Raw genomic sequence first — 22,348 nt, forward strand, 5'->3', positions numbered from 1 at the left:
TAAAAATAATGCTGGTGGTTGGGTTTGAACCAGTGATCTGCAACATGCTAGCCAGTGACTCTAACCACTGCACCAAACTAGATGCACCAGACCATGTAGCAACATGAGTGAGATTTTCACTCTACAGTGGAATGAGGGTAGGTCGTGAAAGGCAAAGGTCCTGAGTTCGAGTATCAGTCCAGCACACAGTTTTAATCTGCCAGGAAGTTTCATGTAGCAACATATCTCGAGAAAAGACCATATCGAGAAAACAGAGTATTGAGCTCACATGGATTCTTACCAACAATTCTTCCTTCACACCCTTCCTTCGCAGTGGTAGTTGTAAACAGAATACTCTCCACTGCACATGATGAGATGGCTTGTGGTGAGTAGTTGTAGACTTAGATGTGTGAGTATTAGAGTATGATCATGTGGCTTTGATACAGATGAATTTCTAACACTGTACTCACACCAGTGGCAGGAGCTTCAATAGGATGATGTCTCCTCTGTTTATTTGACTACCCCCTCTATCTATGCTGGGACATTGTATAACCATTATAGAGATTGACAAAATAAAATTAAGTAGGAAATTACAAAAAGAACAAAATCAGTCAAGACCAAATGCTGACAACAGATAAATTTCTGTCTGGATTGTCTCTTACACAACTGCTAGGAACAAACTGTGGATTTGATTCAGAAAGAGTCTATAACAGAAATGTAAAAATTTTCTAATAACTTACTTCAGCCATTCCTCCTTCAAGGCTGTTAGCTGATACTGGACAACAGTGTCACTTAGTTTTGTATTTTCCAGGGCCTTTTCAATTTTTATGAGCACAGTTGGGCCTGTATAAATGAAAAGTATAATTAGAGATAATGTTCTCCCTAACAAAATGTTATGTAACATATTTAATATTATTTCTTGTTGTCTCTATGCTCCATGCATCAGTCCGCTATAGATGACTGGTTGCTTTCCCTTATTTTATGTATTGCTCCATCCAGGAATTTCCATTATTGTTATACATTATATTCAGTATAAGAAATGTTTGTAGTATTTAAGGACTGGTCCAATGTTTGTTGTACTCAGTACAACACTAGATTTATAGGCATATAAAATAAATAACTAATGGTATTAGTTAACTCAACTACTCACCATATAAAACAAGCATTGAGCAGTATATGGGCACATCAACAGGGTGTTGACTGTAACTCAGCTTTAGAGCTTGCATTATTTCTGAGAGAACACACATACAGACTGGGTATTATTAATTATTACTCAACAGAGACTAGGAATTGCTGTGCAATTTTTTCAACTACTGCCCAATCTCATAATGTTGTTAAATCTCAAAATAACATTGAAATTTTATACACCTGACACTATGTAGTTCAGCAAGTAACAAACTTCTCCTGCCTAATTGTTTCAATCCACAACATACAGAAGTATTCCTTACACATTACATCCACAGAGATTATTTGTTGAATTTATTGCAATTCTGTATGTAAGACATACTACTCACTCTTTTTGTTTGCCAAATCCAGAATTATATGCATGAAGGGTGTTAACAACAGTCCGGCATCACAAGCCATGAGTGGTTATTAAAATTTTATTATGTTTTTATAGTATGTGACAATGCCAATCATGACTACAGACTTTATTTGCCTCTTTTATGAACTTCAATGAGACAGTTAAAACTAATGATGATCGTTATGATTGAAACCAGTTACTGTATAAAACAAATATTTGCAATGACAGACCGTTTTGGTTTCTACATATTGTCTTACACTGGATCACTGTTATCTTCAAGATGATCACGTCACCCCTCATCACAGTATGTTCTGGCTTGGGTATAATCATGTAACATCTAGAAGGCATGAAAGCAATGTGGACTTCTAAAACTGGAATGCCAATCAATAATCAGACTACTCTACTGGAAGAGTTTCATGTGGAAATAAAAACTGCGAATGAAAGTAAGTGACTTCTGTTGTTAGGTATTGTCAAAACAGCCAAGCACAAAAGATTACAGAACCCCCCCCCCCCCCTTTTTTTTTTTTAAATATATAAATTAGCATTCAAATTCAGTATCTCAGTATCTGCTATGAGCATATTTTGGATAATGTGGTAGTGAGTATAGAGAAATGATGACTCATGTTCAAAGGCATAACTAGGGCAGCACAAGATTTTGCTTTGCCCCTCTTCACATCTGCAAACCCACTTTTTACCTAACCCTCAGCCCGCCCTCCCTCAACCTTTCTTATTTTGCTATGTATGAATAAATTAATAAAACAAACTAACATTGTCTTAAGTGAATGTTAAGTGTTCTATGCAAGAGTAATTTTAAATCAGGAAGTTTTTGGTTATCTGTTCCACCAAGAAGCCACCAAACTTTCAATTTCACTCACCAAACCACCTAAACTTGTGCACAGTTGCAAAAATCCAGTGAGCTGATGCTTAAATATTATTATGGTTTTACCATCAAAAATTGTTAGTTATTGTGCTCTGTGGTAACATCATTATCAGCACCTTGAACAGTTTCCAGGGCCAGGCTGGGTTTGTTTGGTACATAGGCCTTGCCATCTAGTCCTGTTTTCCCATCATCTTTCTGTGTTCACTCTGGTTCGGTCCTTGTCTCTTTTTCTGACACACTCCTTCATACCTTTCAGTCTTCTGTCCCTTGATCTCCCTCTTGATTGTTTCTCTTGAATCACCATCTCATGTATCTTCTTGGGAATCCTTTTGTTTACCATTCTCTTAAAGTGTCCATACCATGTTAGCTTTGATTTTTCTTTTCTGCTTTGCAAGAATTCCTTTTTCACAGTTTCCCTTACTCTTTTATTTCTCATCCTGTCTCTCCTTGTTAGTCCTATCCTACTTTTTAGGAACTTGATTTCATCTAACTGTCACGTGGTTACATTTCTTTTCTTCATTTCTGTGGTAACAGGCAACCTTAATGTTAAAGTTATGTTACTGCAGGAAAAGAGGAACACAGTATAATTTACCTGTTAAAATCAGTTTGTCAAACAATTTAAAATGTAGAATGTACACCAAAAACTCAAAATTTTCTGCAATAAATTATTATTTATTGTCTCTAGGTAAATGTATATTTTTCAACATAAAAACTTGGGAGGTCTTGTGCTACATCTTAAATTTATTCAGACACAACACAGGAACAAAAACGAAAACTGTAATCAAAAGGAAACTTGCCTTGAGAGTAAAAACGAATTTGCCTCAGACTACAATTGAACTATCTCAATGATCAATTTCAAGGCCATTAGCCTCATCTTCAGACATACCCGTTCGCATATAGGAACTACCATAAGCCAGTGCATCCATAATGCATTGGGGGCATTACTTATAGGTGATGTGTTACAAATTCCTTGATCTATTCCAGTTGTGAGTGATAGGCAATAAACATTTATACAATGATATCATCCAATTTAGAGTATCACCTACCAGTTTTGTCAATTAGTTAATACCTTAAATTAAGCAACATTTGCAAGAAGAGAGAGGGGGGACAGAGACAGGGAGAGAGTCACTCCAATGTTGTTGCAGTTTTTTCAGCATTGAGGAAAAAGTCAAAACCTTGTGATTAAACAGGGTAACAAAAGGGTAGAAATATTATAAGATATGGTTCTATGCCACATGGGCTGGATGGACATAACCTAAAATTTGGTATGAAGTTCTCCTGTCAAGATGTAGTAGGATGAATAACACTTGCTAAAATTGTTACATGCAGGCATTTGTATGAGTTGTCTGATTCCAATTGTGACTGATTGATGTTGTTTGTAGTCAAAGACTACCACTTTTCTGTATTTTGGGAAGTGTGCCATTTTAAGTTTTTGAACATTTGAACAAGTTGCTGATTTTTGCAACACTTTGAAATGTTGTCAAGACCTGATTGGATGTTTGTACAGCTGTGCGGAAAAGGCCTGAAGTTATTATTAATACTGCCTGCCATGTCATTAACATACAATATGCACAACAAGGGTCTCAACACATTTCTCTGGGACTAACCTGAAGTTACATCTAAATCTATTGGTGATTCTAACATGCACTCATTCTTCCTACTATGAAATTCTCAATTCAGTCAGAAATTTAGTTTGATGCCCCATGTAATGATACTTTTGTTAATAAATACATTAAATGGTTTACAGAAGTCAAAAACTAAACTGCATCCATTTGATTGCATTTATCTTGTAAGAAACATGTAAGTTTGATTTCTTATTACTGTCTACCCTCCTCCCCTTTACAGAATCCATGATGGTTGGCATGGAGGAGGTCAATCAATTGCAGATAACAGACTAACAAATGTAGGCTGTCATCACCAGTGTTTGCATACTTTTATTGCTGATATTTGCCTTATGGGCATAAGGTGAAAGGATACGGCATAATTCTCTGCTTATTGTCTCATCTTTCAATGCTTGAGATATCATCAGAGGCTTTAACAACTGAGAAAGCAGTTATGAACTCAAACAAGCTCAGCAAGCTCAACTGCTTATCTGTATCCAAGCAGCAAATGGTTCATGACAGCATCAGACTCTTGTCTAAAACCATGGAGTCACACCGACATATACTACAAAGGTTGAAATGGTAAAGAGTTGTGCTGTTTGTTTTATTTAGCAGAAAGGCCCACAACTTGTCTAATTGCAATCCTTCTTCTTCTTTTCTCTTGAATTTTTTTTTGCGATTTTGAATTTCTACAGCCTCTGTGTACAACGAAGCATAGTAACTATTAGATCCTGCTAAAAACACAGTGTCAGAGAAACGAATTTGGTGGTTTCCCAGTCCTAGTGCATGATCTGCTACTGTTGATTTATGTCTTGCCCAGGCAATAATTGCTTACATTCCTTAAGGCTGGTGTTAATGCTTCTTTTTGTAATTCCTATGTACACTTGGCCGCCAAGTGCAAGAGATTATATATACTCCTGCGGTAGCAAGCAGCAGGCGTAGGTCCTTTGCAGTGTTCAAATATTCATGCACCTTTTACATTGGGTTAAACATGGTATCAGTACTGTATGTTCTAAGTACTTTACTGATGTGATCTGTGACAGTTTTTCCAAATGGAAGGAAAATTTTCCCTTTATTTGGTTCTTTTTTCATTAGAAGTTCTACACTTTTTAGGATATAGATGCTCTATTTATCTCTTTGTCAGGGTAGCCTTTTTCTTCTGAAGGCCATTCTTAAATTATCGAGCTCATCTTCCAAGTATTGTGGTTCACAGATTCTTCTAGCCTAGTCCACCAATGTTCTAATCACTCCTCTTTTCTGTCTGGGATGGTGATTTCTGTGCAAGTATCTATCAGTATGAGTGGGCTTTCTGTAGACTTTATGCTCCAAAGTTCCATAAGGTTTTCTAAGTACCTATACATCCAAAAATGAAATCTGATCTTCTTTCTCTTTTCCATAGTGAAATTTACATTAGAATTAATTTTATTCAGAAACTTTAGAAATTCAGGTAGTTCTTTTTCTCTTTGAGTCCACATAATGAAAGTATCATCCATGAAAAGGCAACATAAGGGTTCCTTCTTTGCCATCTGAAGGGATGCTGCTTCATATTTTTCCACATAAAAATTCATTAAACTGCAATAAGTAGGTTCCCCATAGCCACACCATCACTTTGCTCATAAATTTGTTATCCCAGTGAAAGAAAATGAGACAACATTAAGAGATCTGTCATATCCATTGCAAAAATACTTTCGAACTGTGACATCACCTCATTTAGAGGAACTGTTGTAAGCACAGAAACAACATCAAAACTGACCGTAATATTACTTCAACTAAGCCTGAAGGATTTTAATTTTCAGTAAAATTACCAGAATCTTTAACGTGTGTCAATTTTTCCTATAAATGGCTATAGGAGAGTGGCTAAGTGTCTGGTAATCCGATAGGTCAGACAATCAATGGCAGTAACAACAGGTCTCAGTGAAATGGCCTGTTTGTGAATTTTTGGTATGCCGTACAATCTTGGTGCCAATGCTTCTGATCTGATAAGACCCATCTTGTCGATGGGAGAAACTTAAGAGGCCTTCATTAGCTTATTCGTTATACTAAGAAGAGAAGTGGTGAGATCTCCCTTAAATTTTCTGTATCTTCCTGGTTTTAATAAGTCCAAAATTTTATCTACTCGAACAATTAGAATGTCTTCATTAGTATCTAAATCTCAGTGATAACAGCAGCGCTACAGTGGTATTAGTAGTGTGTGTCATCCACCACGAACATAAAATCTTTATCCAACTTTATTCAACACTCAAGCCTCACAACAAAGACACCCTATTCATTGTACAGGTCTGATTCTTCCTGAAGAGGCTTGGCTGCTAATGCCCTGTCTTTCTTCACAGAATTTGTCAGATATAGTTTTCAGGTCTAGTGCAGAATAGTTGAAGTTCATTGAAGGACTTTGGAGCCCTTTATGAATTCTGCCCACGGAGGTAATAGTTTGGTCCCAGAATCACAGCAGTTACGAAATCTTTACAGTCTCTTCCTGATGGGATGCACATAAATCTATTCAGACTCTCTAGCTGGTCTCAGATACACAGTTGAGGACCATAGGCATGGCTCCTTTAGGTGTCTTTTAGTATAATGCCAATTCAAGAAAAGAAAATGCAGAGTTATTTTGTAGTTCCAAAGAATAAACCATCATTGCATCTTGCCCAGAAATTTCTTAGAACCAGACATCACTGCGGCACTGTCGTAGCAATGTCATCTACAATGTCAAATACAATTCTGTCCTTTTCCAGCTGGTCTAAGATATCTTTCATAAGGTTTTTGTCATCTTTATGGTTTATTTTGATGAAAAGACTTGTGAAGATGTCACAGTTTTATCTTCAAAATCTTTACATATTATGGTTAAAATGATATTTTAGCCTCAATGTTTTTCATGTACAATGATGGGTGAACAGGTCTCTCTTACTTTGTAGCTAATGACAGACTATTACATACATGTGTCTTGCTTTTACATTAGAAGTCGATGGAATGACAGTTCCAATACTGATTCTTTAGTTGGTTTTCACCATTTACATTCTTGCACACATCTTTTTGCTCCTAGACCTCCATGGCACTGCCGAATCATGATGTCCAAAGAACAAGCGCTAAGCCACAGCAGTATGAGAGGTTTATTCACTATCGCGCTCCGCCAATGTCTGGAGGCTGGCAAGAGAGCTAGCACAGTGTGACATCCTACAATTAACAACTGTCCAAACTACATTTTCACTTCTAACAAACATCTTTCATTGGCCTAGGTGGAAAAAAGTGGAATATGTTACTTCCAAGAAGCTCACATTAGACATCACGAGTTATCTTTGTGGTGGCATGAGGAATAAACTGGAGCTGTACTTTTGTATCTTCCTTAGTAAAGGAACATTTTCCTTAGTAAAGAAACATTTGAAAACAGGACTCAGTATTTCTGCTTTTGCTGCAATAATCTCATTTTCAGTTTCTGAGTCCTCTATTAAGGAATTCTATACATGATCAAACGATATGTCAATTTTCACAATGTTTGTTTTACCAAATGTCTGGCTGTGTACAGTGCTGGATGACATTTCTGTCTAGCATAGATCATCTTTGAGAGAAATTTTGACTAATTAAAAGTATGACAAGGTAGTGGACCTTGTTTGTGTTAATTTTTCACCACATATGTTTAGTGAAAGATACATTTATTACAATTCATCTCACTGTATCATGAGTTTCCACAACCACAGTAACTATGATCAAGGATAAAAACAAAACAACACTGAGATTTACCAAAATAGTAATGGTGACACATCTTTCCCAGTCACATACACTCATGTTCATAAAAAACAAATCACGTTGAATGACTAGAGATAAGGCATTCATAATCACAGGACACATACATTAGTATGTTCTGCAGAAATGATTAGTATTTCAGTCACCCTAGTTCAGCATGTGTCCCGCTGCCTAGTAGGCAGAGGGTCCGCCATGGGCCCTGGTAACTCGTGATGATAATGTGTGTGAGGCACAAATAGTGTGATGTGGTATAGCCATCCACGTGGTTCCAAAGATCATCTGTGGCACCTGCCATTGGGTCACAGCACTGGACCTATCATTATACTGTATCCCACACATTTTCAATTGGTGACATGTCTGGCGATGTGGCAGGTCAGGGCAAAAGACTGACATCCTGTGACATCAAGAAGGGACGTGTTCATGCAGCAATATGTGGTTGTGCACTGACTTGCTGAAAAATTGTGTCTGGGGTGTTGTGCAGAAACGGTATGGCTACGGCTTGCGGGACATCATTCACGCAGGTCACACAGGTTACAGCACCCTGTGCATACACCAACTGTGATTTGTGGTTGTACCCAATAGTACCCCTCACCATAAGGCCTCGAGTTGGTGCTGTATGTCTTGTGTGAATGCAGTCACTGTGATACCGCTCCCTATGTCTGTGGTGAACCAAAATGTGGCCATCATTTTCACATAAACAGAACCTGGGTTCATCCAAAAACACTATCTGTTTACAGCGACGTCGTTACACATACAATTGCTATCTAGCATGTTTCTGCACATCTGTCAATGGTAGGCAGAGAAGTGGATGACACACACATAACCAGTGCTGTAATAAACAGTGACAGACTGTCACCCCTGATAGTGTACGACATGTTACACTGTTGCTCCAGAGCTGAGGAAGATGCCGATATGTCTTGCAATGCCATTCAGATGAAGTGTCGATCTTCTAAGAGTAGGAGAGGGGGGAGGGGGTTGGGGTTGGGTGGTGCAACCTGAACCATCTCATCATGTTCTACGGCTTTCCGTGAACCATTCTGCACGCACCCATTGCATTGCTGAAACACTTGCTCCGACATGAGCAGCAGTTTCCCAAATGGATGCATCACAATCTCTCATGCCAGTAATGCACCCTATTTCAAGTTCGCTGATTCGACAGCACAGTTCGCGCAAATGTCTCTGAGGCATCCTACACATCTGCTCAAGTCACACTGATTCATTGCCTTGGTCTAGAGCAACAACAAGAGCCACAGGCACATTTTACCAGTGGTTGGTGTTGCGCCACAATATCGATGTAGACCCTGAACCCACGGGCCAACATTATTCAAATGCTAAGCATTTCTGCAGAACATACCAATAGAAATTTCCTGTGAATATGAAAATGCTACCTCTAGTCATTCAAGATGTTCTGTTTTTTCTCCCTCTCCTGAACACAATGTTTTGTGTAGGATGAGGTTCAGAAGAAATTGATACCCTATGCATAACATACAAGCGGGAGAGCAATGAAGTAATAAAAAAATCTAAGTTCACTGGTTCTTCCATAGACAATGAGTGCTACGTGATATTTTGATAAACTGTCTGTCATTACAGAACAAAGTAGAAGAGAATAAATTTTTGCATACTTGTGCCTTCTTTTGTAGTGTGAGGGTGAAGTAACTCAAACAAGTTTCACTGTTTATCCACAGAAAGTTGATGTGATCATCACGTTCTGAGTGTAGCAATTCCTTTAACAGGTTTTCATGTGTATATTATCTATATCCACTTCAACGATTCACTGGGCCAGTATCTTGTTTACTTATTCTTCTTTAAGCACAGTGCCAAAGTCAATGCCAGATATTCTTCATTCTTCATTCTAGCCATTCTCATTAATGTGAAAATACAGAGTACATGAGAAGTGTCTGCTTCAAAACCAAGGTTAAATTGACAAGCTTTGTTGGTACATGCTGTCTGACACATCGATGGCTAGGTAAGAGAGAATTTGATAAACAAGCTATTAAAGGTTTCATTGACCATTCAAAGAAATTTGATGTAATCATCAGGTTCTGAGAGTAATATTTCCTTTAACAGAGTTTCATTGGTAAATCTCTCTCTCATTTTAAGCAATTCCCTAGATCAGTGTCTTGTTTTCTTCTTCTTCTTCTTCTTTAAACACAGTGCAAAAAGCCAGAACAACTTTGTCTGCATATGTGGCCATTCTCACTACTGTCAGAATATTCATGAACACAAACAACATCTGCATCAAACTGAAATTAAACTGACAAAGTTTGTTTGTATGTGCAAGTGTGTGTTTGACAAATCTGCAGCTAGACAAGGGCAAATTTGACAAACACATTTGCTCACTTACGGGGGCCTTTAGTGTCTAGACACTAAGTAAAAATATCCATCCCACCCACATCTCAGTGCTGGTTTTCTACGGCTTAACTTGTTTTGAAATTAGAGAGGCATCAACTTTTAAGCTTTATTATATGCAGTTTATATCAATGTAATATTACACTTTTTCTTTTTTACAGAATAATGTGAATATATCCATTGGACTTACACTTCATTGGCAGAGTCCCTCCCCAGGTCAGCTTGTACTGAGGCGGGTTCGTTGGGAGAATGTCCACACGTAATACAGTATAACTTGGTTGTGGTGCTGCTACCCATGAATCAAGGCCAAGTAAATTGCAATGAGTGGGATCCAAATACTCCTCAGAGTGAAGAACAGCTCTGCAACATGTCTGCGGTATAAGGACCTGCAGAAGTATCACACATACAGCAAACATTTTATCACTGGAGGTAGTAATGCAAAATACAAACAAAAAGAAAATATGTGCGATAAAGAAACTGTCAGTTACAATGTCACTACCACCTGTTTGAAATAATTTTCTCTTCCCAGTTCTTATGATTTTTAGAGTTACATGAAGTTATTTTCATTAGACTACTTTTTGTTCCATAGACAAGGTATATGACAGTGTACATGGAACGTGACACTTCTTTAAGACTGTATTCACGATGCTTCAGTATATATGATCGTATAGCGACATTTCAAAATTAATGTTACAAATAAAGGTATCACAAAGTTTGACAATACAAACAAATTCAGTTGGCCATATAAAACACTATTTCTTTACAGCCAAGTGTTCAACCTCACAACATTAGCTACCATGAAGAAACATCATTCATTTTAAAGTTCTTTTGAGAGCTGATACATTTAGAAAATTATAAAACAGTTTTGAATATAACTCACATCTAGTGAGCCACTAGCAGTTCAAGAAAGGTCATTTTACCTGCTGGTGTAGTAGTTTGAAACTTTCAGATATCGCTGATTTATCCATAATGCAGTTCATATGGTTATGGCAGTCACCTTAATATCTGATGCATTCAAGTTGCTAACAAAATATACAGAATAATGCAAAAGAAAGCTGAAGATAAACAATGGAAAGTACTGGTTGGGACACCAACAATTATGAAAAGGAGAGATTGCTACTCACTGTTAAGATGACACATTCAGTTGCAGACACACACAATGAAAAGACTATTACACACTGAGCTTTTGGCCAGAGCTTGTATCAGAAAAGAAAGGAAAATGCACACACATTCATACACGCACACACGAATGATATCTACCTGCTCTAGCCAGACTGCAACTGTTGTGTTGAACAAAAGCAGCACTTGGAAGTGGGGCAGTGAAGAGGGAGGGATGGCAGGGTGTGGGTGGAATAAGAGAAGAGCACTGACTGGCAGAGTGAGCAGGGACTAGAAGACAGCAGGACAAGGCTGCCAGATGCAGTGTCTGAAAGCTGTGGGGAAAGGGGGGGGGGGAGCGGGAGGGGAAGGGGGGAGCAGAAAAGAAGAAAAGCAGAGAGGGGACAAGATTGCTGGGTGTGTTGACAGAGAGCCGAGCACAGTAAGGGTGGGGAACACCTATTGGGAGTAACTGAAAGGACAGAGGGGCAGAAACTGTTGGGTGGGACATTTGGTTATTGCAGGCTAAGGCCGGAATAATTTCAGGAGTGTAGAATGTGTTGTAAGGGTAACTCCTTTCTGGACCATCCAGAAAAGTAGCCATTAAAATCAAGCTGGATATAGTGCCACAGGGTGGTACACTTTGCTCGTGGCCACAGTTTGGCAGAGGCCATTCATTTTGGTGGACAGCTGGTAGGTAGTCAAACCAATAGAAAAAGCTGTGCAATGATTGCAGCACAGATGGTATATGACACGGCTGCTTTAACAGGTAGCCCGGCCTGTGATGAGGTAGGATAACCCTGTGACAGTACCGGACTAGGAAGTGCTGGGCAGGTGGATTGGGCAGGTCTTGCAACTGCGTCTTCCACAGGAATATGATCCCTGTGGCAAGGGACTGGGGTTCAGAGTGGCATACGGATGAACTAGGATGTTATAGAGGTTGGGTGTGTGCAGAACACCACTTTAAGAGATGAATCTTAGGTACAATGTCTCTCATTTTAGGGAATGATGATGGATAATCAAAGCCCTAACGAAGGGTGTTGTTTAGTTGCTTCTGTCTGATGAGGTATTGGATGACGAAGGGGATGCTGATTCTTAGGGGTGGTGGGATGATAGGGGTGTTTGGGGATAAGGCATGGGAAAACTGTTTGCAGTCTAGATCTGGGGATAGTGCTTGTCTGTAAGCCTTTGTGAAACCCTCGGCATATTGGGAAAAGGAGTTCTGTCACTGCAGGTGCACTGCTCCTGAGAGGCCAGGCTGTATGGGAGGGATCTTTTGGTGTGGAAGGGATGGCGGCTATCAAAATGCTGGTTCTGTTTGTGATTGACAGAGGTGTGGATGGAGCTGTGAGAGAGGAGGAGGTCAACTTCCAGGAAGGTGGTATGCTGGGTTAAGGAGGACCAGGTGATGTGGATGGGAGAGAAAGTGTTGCAGTTGTGAAGGAATGAGGATAGATTGTCTTGGCCCTGAGTCCAGATCATAAAGATATCATCAGTGAATCAGAGCCAGACCTGGGGTTAAGAGTATTGGTAGACTAGGAAGGTTTCCTCTAAATAGGCCACAAACAGGTCAGAACAGGAGGTTGCCAAGCAAATGACCATGGCTTTGCCACGGATTTGTTTGTACACCTTTGCTTCAAAGGAAAAGTAGTAGTGTGTTAGGGTAAAGTTAATAATGTTGTTGAGGAATGAGATAGAGGGTTTGGAATCCAAAGGACATTGCTAGAGGTAGTGTCCGATAGCAGCAAGACCATGTGCATGAGGCATGAGGGTGGTTTGAAAAGTTCTTGGAATCACCAAGAGAAGTCAGTGCTAGCAAAACGAGTTGTTCACGTGAAATTCATTGGACTGTTGTCTGTAAACAAGTGCCACATCAGTGCTCTTGGAAGAGACCTGTGGTGGTGATGTGGCTCTGTTGTTGTTCCTGCATAGTGATTTGCAAAGATGGAAAAAATCGAGATTCGAGCAATGATTAAGTACTTTGTAAAGAAAGGCATGAAAGCAAAGGACATTCTTGCCAATTTCCAGAATACACTGGGGGACTATGCTCCTTCATATTCAACTGTTGCCAACTGGACAATTGAATTTAAATTTGGTCGGGAGAGCACAGATGATGATCCGTGCAGTGGTCAGCCAAGATGTGTCACTACTCCAAGAATCATTGCAAAAGTGCACAAAATGGTCATGGAGGATTGCCGACTGAAAGTGTGTGAAATTGCTCACGCTTGCCAAATGTCATCTGATAGGATATATCAAATTTTAACTGAAGAATTAGAAACGAAAAAATTATCTGCAAATTGGGTGCCACAACTCTTGATGCTGGATCAAAAATGCATGAGAACGGACATATCGGACCAATGTTTGGCCCATTTCAGGAGAAACAAACAATATTTTGTGCACCAGTTTGTGACCACAGATGAAACTTGGGTGCACTAATAAGCCCCGAAGACAAAACAACAGTCAAAGCAGTGGAAACATGCTGATTCTCCGCCCCCAAAGAAAGCAGAGACAATTCCTTTGGCAGGAAAGGTCATGGCATCAGTGTTCTGGGATGTGAAAGGGATTCTGTTTATAGATTATCTCCCCACTGGGCAAACAATTACTGGAGAATACTATGCTAACATCCTGGACAAATTGCAACAAAAGATACGTGAAAAAAGGCCAGGTTTAGCAAGAAAGAAAGTCATCTTTCATCAAGACAATGCACACCCGCACACATGTGCCATCGCTATGCCAAAATTACACAAACTAAAGTATGAATTGTTGCCACACCTGCCTTATTCCCCTGACATGGCTCCATCAGACGTCCATCTCTTCCCAAAACTGAAAATTTTTCTTGGTGGACAAAGATTCACTTCAAACGAAGAATTGAGAGCTGGAATTGACAACTACTTTGCAGGCCTGGAGGAAACTCATTTTTGAGATGGGATCAAGGCACTGGAACATTGATGGATCAAGTGCATTAATCCACGAGGAAACTACATTGAAAATTAAAAACAGTTTCAGTGATGTAAGTACTTTTTTTCTATTCTGTTCCAAGAATTTTTCAAACCATCCTTGTATGTTGGTGTATAGGGAAGTGAATCAACAGTGATGAGTAAGATACAGGAAGGAAACAGTCTGGGGATTGTGCAGAGTCGGTGAAGGAAGTGGTTGGTACCTTTGAGGATAAATTTTGCCCAACCAGTTGGAGCTGGTGTTAGTCAATGAGGGTCAAAATTCTTTCAGTGGGGGCACAATCACTAGCTACAATGAGGCATCTGGGAGTGTTAGATTTGAAGATTTTGGGTGGTATGTAGAAGGTTGGTTGGGGGGGGGGGGGGGTGTCATAGGGTGTGGTGAGAAACAGATGTAGGGGAGAGGTTCTGGGGAGGGTCTAAGGCTTTAAGCAGAGATTGGAGATGATGTTGGACTTCAGGGATGGGATCACTCTGACAGAATTTACAGGTGGAGGACTTGTCAAAGACTTACTCTCTTCTCCTATTGCCTGAAATGGAAACACTTCCTTGCCATCAATCCCTCCAACTGAGGCCAACCTAATCTCAACATTCAATCCCGTCTATATCAGCTCTTACCACCATCAAACTGTGATCCTCCCCTCCCAGCTAAGCATCCCCTGGTCACCTTCCAAGATTACCTTACCTCCAACTTGGCTTCACCATTATTCCCCATGTCCCTTCTTAAGAACAACAACCTTCCAGCAGAAGAAAGGACAGTCATACACAGCCTCAAAATAGATCCTCACCTAATCATCCTACCTGCAGACAAAGTTTCCATCAATGTCATTTTGAATCACAGTGAATATCTGGTGAGAGGCCTCTGTCAATTGGATGACTCCTCCACCTATAAACTCTGCTACTATGATCCCATTCCAGAAGTCTAACATAACTGCCACTTCCTGCTGAAACCTTAGGCCCCTCCCAGAGCCTCTCTCCCGAATCCATTTCCCTCCTCATGCCTATGGCACCCTATACACTCATCTTCTACCTGTTCCCCAAAATCCACAAATCTAACAATCCTGGGTGCCCCATTGTAGATGGTTATTGTGACTCCACTGAATGAATTTCGGCCCTCAATCACATCCAAGCAATTGCCCAAAATCTAGCCCCCCCCCCCCCCCATTTCAAAGATACTAACCACTTCCTTCACTGACTCTCCACCACCCTCATCCCTTTATCTCATGGATCCCTACTCATTACTGTAGACACCACTTCACTATCCACCAACATCCCTCATGCCCATGGCCTTGCCACTACTGAACACTACTGCTCCCAGTGTCCTTGATACTCCAAACCCACTACCTCATTCTTCATACACCTTACTAACTTTATCCTAACACACAACTACTTCTCCACTGAAGGGAAAGTATACAAACAAATTCGTGGCACAACCATGGGCAATCACATGGCACCCTCCTATGCCAACCTGTTTGTGGGCCATCTAGAGAAAACTTTCCTTGTCTAACAAAACTCTACACCCCTGGTCTGGTTCAGGTTTGCTGACAATATCTTTATGATTTGGACTTGGGGTCAAAGACATGCTATCCTCATTCCTTCACAACCTTAACACCTTCACTCCCATCCATTTCACCTGATCCTTCTCAACTCAGCATGCCACCTTCATGAAAGTGGACCTCCTTCTCTCTGATGGCTTCATCCACACTTCTGTTGACATTAAACTCACCAACAGTACCTGCATTTTGATAGCTGCCATCCCTTCCACACTAAAAAAATCCCTTCCATACAGCCTGCCCACCCGATGACAGCATACCTGCAGTGACAAGAGCTTCCTTGCCCAGAATGCTGATGGTCTTACAAAGGCCTTCACAAACGGGCACTATCCCCCAGAACTAGTCCACAAACAAATTTCCTGTGCCATATCCCCACAAGCCCTAATTCTCCCACCACTCCCACGAACCAGCTACAAAGGAGTGTACCCTTCATCACCCAATACCACCATGGACTGGAACAAATGAACCACATCCTTTGCCAGGGGTTTGATTACCTATCATTATGCCCTGAAATGAGGGACATCCAATCCAAGGTCCTTACCACTCCTCCAAATGTGGTGTTTATCATTATGCCCTGAAATGAGGGACATCCAATCCAAGGTCCTTACCACTCCTCCAAATGTGGTGTTGTGTCGCCCACCCAACCTCTGCAACATCCTATTCCATCCCTATGCCTCTCCAAATCCCATACCTTGTCACAGGAGTCATATCCCTGTGTAAGACACAGGTGCAAGACCTGCCCAATCCACCCACCCAGCATTTCCTATTACAGTCCTGTCATGAGCTCCTATCCCATCAGAGGCCGGGCTACTTGTTAAAGCAGCCACATCATATACCAGCTCTGCTGCAATCATTGCACAGCTTTTTATATTGGTATGACTACTAACTGGCTGTCCACCAGAATGAATGGCCACTGCCAAACTGTGGCCAAGAGCAAAGTAGAGCATCCTGTGGCACAACATGCAGCTGAACAAAACATGGTTGATATCAATGGCTATTTCACAACCCAGGCCACCTTGAACCTGCCCTCCAACACCAGCTTTTCTGAACTGCACGGATGGGAGTCATACTGACAACATATTCTCCACTCATGAAATTATCCTGGCCTCGACTTATGATAACCTAATGTTCCAACACCCTCCACCCAACAGTTTCTGCACCCTCTGTCCCATCACCTCCCCACACCTTAGGCCCCCCACCCTCAATACGCACCACTTACTGCCAACATACCCACAAGTCTTTTCCAGTCTCTTGTCTTCTTTTCTACTACCTGCTTCCTCTTCCCCTACCCAACAACCTCCTGATGCTGTGCCAGATAGCCTTGTCCTGCTGCCTCCTAGTACTGCTTGCTCTGCCAGACAGCACACTTCTCTCCCCCCACCTGTGACCTGCTGTCCCTCCCACTTCCTGCCCCACTCCAATCTGCTACTTCAGTTCAAAGCAGTGGTTGCAGGTGGCCACTGCAGCCTGAGATAGTGGTTATAAGTGTGTGAGGTCCGCATGCTTGTGTGATTGTGTGTAGGGTTTCCTTTCTTTCCTGAAGATGGCTTTGATGAAAAGCTTTGTTTAACAGACTTTTTGTTGTGCCTGTCTGCAATTCAATGTTTGATCTTTATGGTGAGTAGCAAGGTTTCCTTTTCATAATTGTTAAAACTGAAGATGTGTTATACAATTATCAGTTTGCGTTTAGGAAAGATGTATTGGCTGTATTTCTTATATTGGATTTGATAATGGAGGCAAGAGATACTAAAAATATAGACACATTCATATGAATTGCTTATCCAGAAAAAGTGTTTGATGGTGTAAAATGGTGCACGATGACCGAAATTCTAAAAGTCAGTGTAAACTATAACATGTATAATAACCTTTGAGAGTGGTATTAAAATGGAGAACTCGGCTGTGGAAGGGCGTGTATGAGACCGACTACATACTAAAATTCGTTGATACAGTAGTTCTTCTTTTGAAGAAAAGCTACTACATCCATCTGTTCAGAGAAGCCATGATATCCACAAACATGACAATAGTTTCAACAAGATAGAGAAAAGTCTCACAGTAAATGGATCCTGGTTTCCTGTACTGACCATTGCAGGTAACAATGGGAGAACTAGAGTGTTAATGACCACAGGATAGTCCACAGATGTTGGCACAACAGGTACATATAATTTTCAGCCAAGACCTCGACTCCAGTCCGCAACCAGGAATGGACGGTGATGCTTTGACATCCAAAAAATCGTCAAACAAATGTCAGCCAAAGAACTTGAGACAGAAGCCAACTGACAGTTTATTTACCACCCTGATTATTGTTTGAGATAACTGTTAGAGAAAATGAAATGTGTTTGACTCTTCTTACAATGTGCGCTTATATAAATTTTAATGTATGGCACTTTTCTACAACTGCCTGCCACTGGAATTGAATTAGCATCTCTGTAACACTCTCAAGCATACTTAATGAACCCATACTGAAATATACATGCCATACTGAAATATACATGTCATTTGTATACTGTAGTTGTAAACTGACAAATTTCCCATCATGATGACATTGCAATTATGATCCATGGGATATGCAAATAGCTAAAACTAAAATATTATAATTCCACACTTTCCACGTGTGTTATCAGATAACAGGCCGACATTCCAATATTACTCACCATGATATTTACATACATAATGGACAGTTGTTATTGTTGCTTTGTTGTCGAGATCTGCAGTCTGAAGATTGATGTGATGCAGTGCTCCATGCTAATCTATCCTGTGCAAGCCACTTCATCTCTACATGTCTATTGCAACACGCACCCACTTCTGTTTACTTTAGTCAACTCATCTAAAAATAAGCTGTTACCAACACAAAGGTTGGTTTGAATGACACATTGCTTTACTAGGCATGGTCCTATTGGAAAAGGTATGTCCTTGCCTTCTTCTGGCCGTTGATCCGACGTACCAACCTTGTTATAGGGAGACCTCTGGTTCACTGTGGACTTCCAGCGCCCATGTAACTTGCATTTCCCATTTTAAAAAATCACTGCCAGAGATATAAGAAATGGATTTGTTGGTTGATTCTTATCTGCTGAGTCACAACATCCCCTCTAATTGCTTGATGAAGTTTAAAAAATCTGCTGTTGGCGACCTTTACACTGTCAGAAATGCAAACTTCTATTTTTGCAGTTCTGTTACAAAAGTACAACTCTCAAACACCTGTTAACTGCCGTATTCATTTTAAGTCTGTGGCCACGCCACCTTTCCTTATATTATACCTAAAGTGCTGTGATACTAACTTGTATCCACCTAAGTGTCACTGTTCAATACCTGTGACTTCCAAATGATGCTCTATTATCCATACCATTTCATTGTAATACCTATAGATTTGTCAGTTTCCTGGAGTGTATGTGAAGCTCATCTTTCTCATATGTAAGTGTTTATTATGTTTCAATGCGGAAATCTAACTGTATTATGATTATAACTCTTCATGCTGTACAAGGCGTCTTTTTTTGTCTCTCCACTGCTTGATATAGCTCTGTCTTTCAGAAACAAATGGAAACTCTAGACAATGATGCCACCTGCAAGAGGATACAAGAAATTGTACATGCTGTCCTTTTTTTTACGCTGTTTGTTGTAACTCTATCTTTAAGAAACAAATGAAAACTCTAAATGACATCACCTATAACAGTATACAACAAATGCAATAAAATCTTTGCCAGAAAACACACAGTGGTCACTGTGTGAAGAAACCAGAGTTGATTTTATTGCACTGACTACTGTGAAAACTTTAATATACAAACTCCCATTAACGTTCATCTTGGATTTGGCACAGTTGGAGAGCAAAAAGATGTGTAATGATTGGAGACAATATTTTTCTGCAGAAAAAATGAGACTGGGGTAGTGTTTACAGTGAACTGAGTCTGAGCAGGAAACTGACAGTTTATAATCACATTGAAGAGGAAGTATCCACGAGAAATACGGAGCACATGATGAGGTTAGTGATTTCCATAATTTCCATCATTAGTCAGGATACAGGATACTAGACACAGGAAGAGCTCCATTTTCAAATTTTTGTATTCATTCATAAGCCATAAGATATCATGAGTCTTTTACTTCTGTGTAAAGGAGGGTGACGCCTTGAAGTTTCATCACATTAACATTGTCTTAGTGGGTGATGAGATTTGCAGGTGCAGGTAGGCAGAGAGTTTTTATGTCTGGAAGCATTACATACCATTATATCTACTTAAGTTTTCATAATGCTGCAGCATTACTTTCAGTGACTGAAGAAGAAGGGAAACACAAGTGGGAATTGTCCTCAAAGATCAAATTAGCTTCTTGAAAAATCTCTGAATGAGTAGAATGTGCATAAGCATTATGGACAGTCTTCTCTGAGCACTATTCACACTTCCTGCATCACTGATCCATTGTCAGCCTACAGCAACAGCTCTACCACTTAACTGCTTGCTACTCTACTTTCCCCTACTGTGACATGTCTTGATGTCAACTGATCAACAGCAATCACAAAACTGACTAGAGCAGGCCAAGCACTTAATAATGTAGGTATGGACAAATCAAAACATATACAGAAGAATGTTGTGATCTGTCTACTTCAAGTGGAGCCTCATATTTCAAAACCTTTCCTGTATTTTTAGGCTATCTGGTTCATGTCAGATTCTAAAATTAATCAAACATAATATTTCCTCTTTGGATAAAACAATTATTGCTGGGCCTTACCAAACTAATACCAATGCCCAAAGCAGCAACCTTGTACAGGTCACAGAAATTGCACAACAAGTGTGCCAAAAGCTGTCAGTGCTACTCGCAATGTAATGTACTTCATATGGAATGTTCGGATCAGTGATTACCACATAGCTCTGCATTTTCTGTGGTGTATATGAAATCAGTGCTCATGGTATTGGCATCAGCTTGACGAGACTCAGCAACAATAGCTCATCTAAAGACAGCAGTCAGGCGGACTGTTGACACATTATGTCAAGTTGATCTTAGGAGCTGGCAGCAAACTGAGGAAGAATATCATAATTACTACATCAGGAAAGACTACTTAGTCATATTCTCAAAATAAATTAAGATTTTATAAACTTTTTTCTCTTTTTGCAATACAATAAAACTAACATTGCTGTAAAACAAAAAATTAAATTGACAGATAAAAGTTCTACTCACGAAGTGGCAGCAGAGGAACACACACACACACACACACACACACACACACACACACACACACAAGGACTTAAGTTTTACAAGCTTTCGGAGCCAGTGGCTTCTTCTTTTTCTGGAAGAAGAGTTGAAGGGGAAGGAAGAGGGGTGAAGGAAAAGGACTAGAGAGGTTTAGGGAAAGGGATACAGTTCAGGAAAGTCACCCAGAACTCTGCATCAGGGGAGACTTCCAATCTTCCCAAAATCCTGTGTGGTAAGTCTCTCCTGACTCGGGTTCTGAGTGGCTTTTCTGAACTTTACCCCTTTACCTAAACCTCTCCAGTCCTCTTCCTTCACCCCTCTTCCTTCTCCTTCAACTCTACTGCCAGAAGAAGGAGCCACTGGCTCCGAAAGCTTGTAAAAGTTAAATCCTTTTGTGCATGTGTTTCCCTGCACCGCTCAGTGCATAGACTTCTTATCTATCCATTTACATTACATTATCAGTAATTGTTTATTATTGTTGTTGTAGATAATTAAATTGTGGCAGATGTAGGCTATATTTTGAGTTTGGTTTGAAATCAATATCATATGGTGCAGTAATTTGTCTTCTTTGTACACTACTGATAAAATGTTGTATTACTGTATATGTATTAAGTAATTGGATAGATACAAAATATACTCACAAAGTGGCAGCAGGAGAATATGCACATCCTTGTGCTGCCACATGGTGAGTAGATTTTTCATTTATCCAATTACATTATTTTTCAAAAATGTATGTATTAAAATGTTAAACTAGCTACGACTAATGAATAAGACCTAGTATACGTAAGTAAAAACTAACTGCCCTAAAAAGAGATGCAACAATAAAATGAAATTGAATAAGGATGCTAAATGTAAGTGAACATATTTTTTTAAAAAAAAAATATGTTGTTGTTTCTTAGATGCTGGCAGAAATTAATGTTACATTACTGACCTACATAACATACAGCATACTTAAGATACTATGTCACTGTATTTTTTCCAGTGTTGAAATCATGCAGGATTTGTCTGCAAGAATTTGGACTGTTGTTTTAATAACAGTAATTTGTAAACAATTTTAATATTTTTTATTACCTTAAGATTCTTTATAAGGGATATGACGAGAGAGCGTGGCTGGCCACGAACAACAACTTGGTAGCCAACCATAAGTGCATAAGCAAGTGTCAGGAATGACTGCGTGCCCAGGACCTCTCGGAGGGCACGCAGCTCTGACACACATTTGCTCTCATCATTATTCAGCTCATCGTCTATCTCCTGGGCTGAGGCAGGTGCAGCTCTTTCAACTGGCACATTTCTCCTGGACGGCTGTGGAGGTGTGGCTGCTGTCACTAACATGAAGCCTTCTTCTGTCTCTATTATGTGAATCACATAGAGAGACAATAAGATGAAGGATATTAACATTCCCAGAAAACAATATTTTTATTAAAATATTTAAGCACATATTATGTAAGGAAATATTCAAAGGCAACAGAATTCTATTACATGAATCACATGAAGACATA

At 39.9% G+C, this 22,348-nt stretch overlaps 1 protein-coding gene across 4 annotated transcripts in view; it reads right to left on the reverse strand.

Annotated features, from left to right (window-relative positions):
* Positions 1 to 22,348, reverse strand: part of LOC124607155 (folliculin) — a 163,792-nt gene that overhangs the window by 22,997 nt on the left and 118,447 nt on the right. For all 4 annotated transcript variants that reach the window (XM_047139367.1, XM_047139366.1, XM_047139369.1 and 1 more), the window contains 3 exons: positions 21,921 to 22,198; positions 10,257 to 10,452; positions 720 to 822 (listed from right to left, as the gene is read on the reverse strand). In XM_047139367.1, the coding sequence (XP_046995323.1) occupies positions 720 to 822; positions 10,257 to 10,452; positions 21,921 to 22,198 (577 nt within the window). The remainder of the gene's footprint in view (positions 1 to 719; positions 823 to 10,256; positions 10,453 to 21,920; positions 22,199 to 22,348) is intronic.

Source organism: Schistocerca americana, chromosome 3 (assembly GCF_021461395.2).
Source record: "Schistocerca americana isolate TAMUIC-IGC-003095 chromosome 3, iqSchAmer2.1, whole genome shotgun sequence".
Classification (NCBI taxonomy): Eukaryota; Metazoa; Arthropoda; class Insecta; order Orthoptera; family Acrididae; genus Schistocerca; species Schistocerca americana.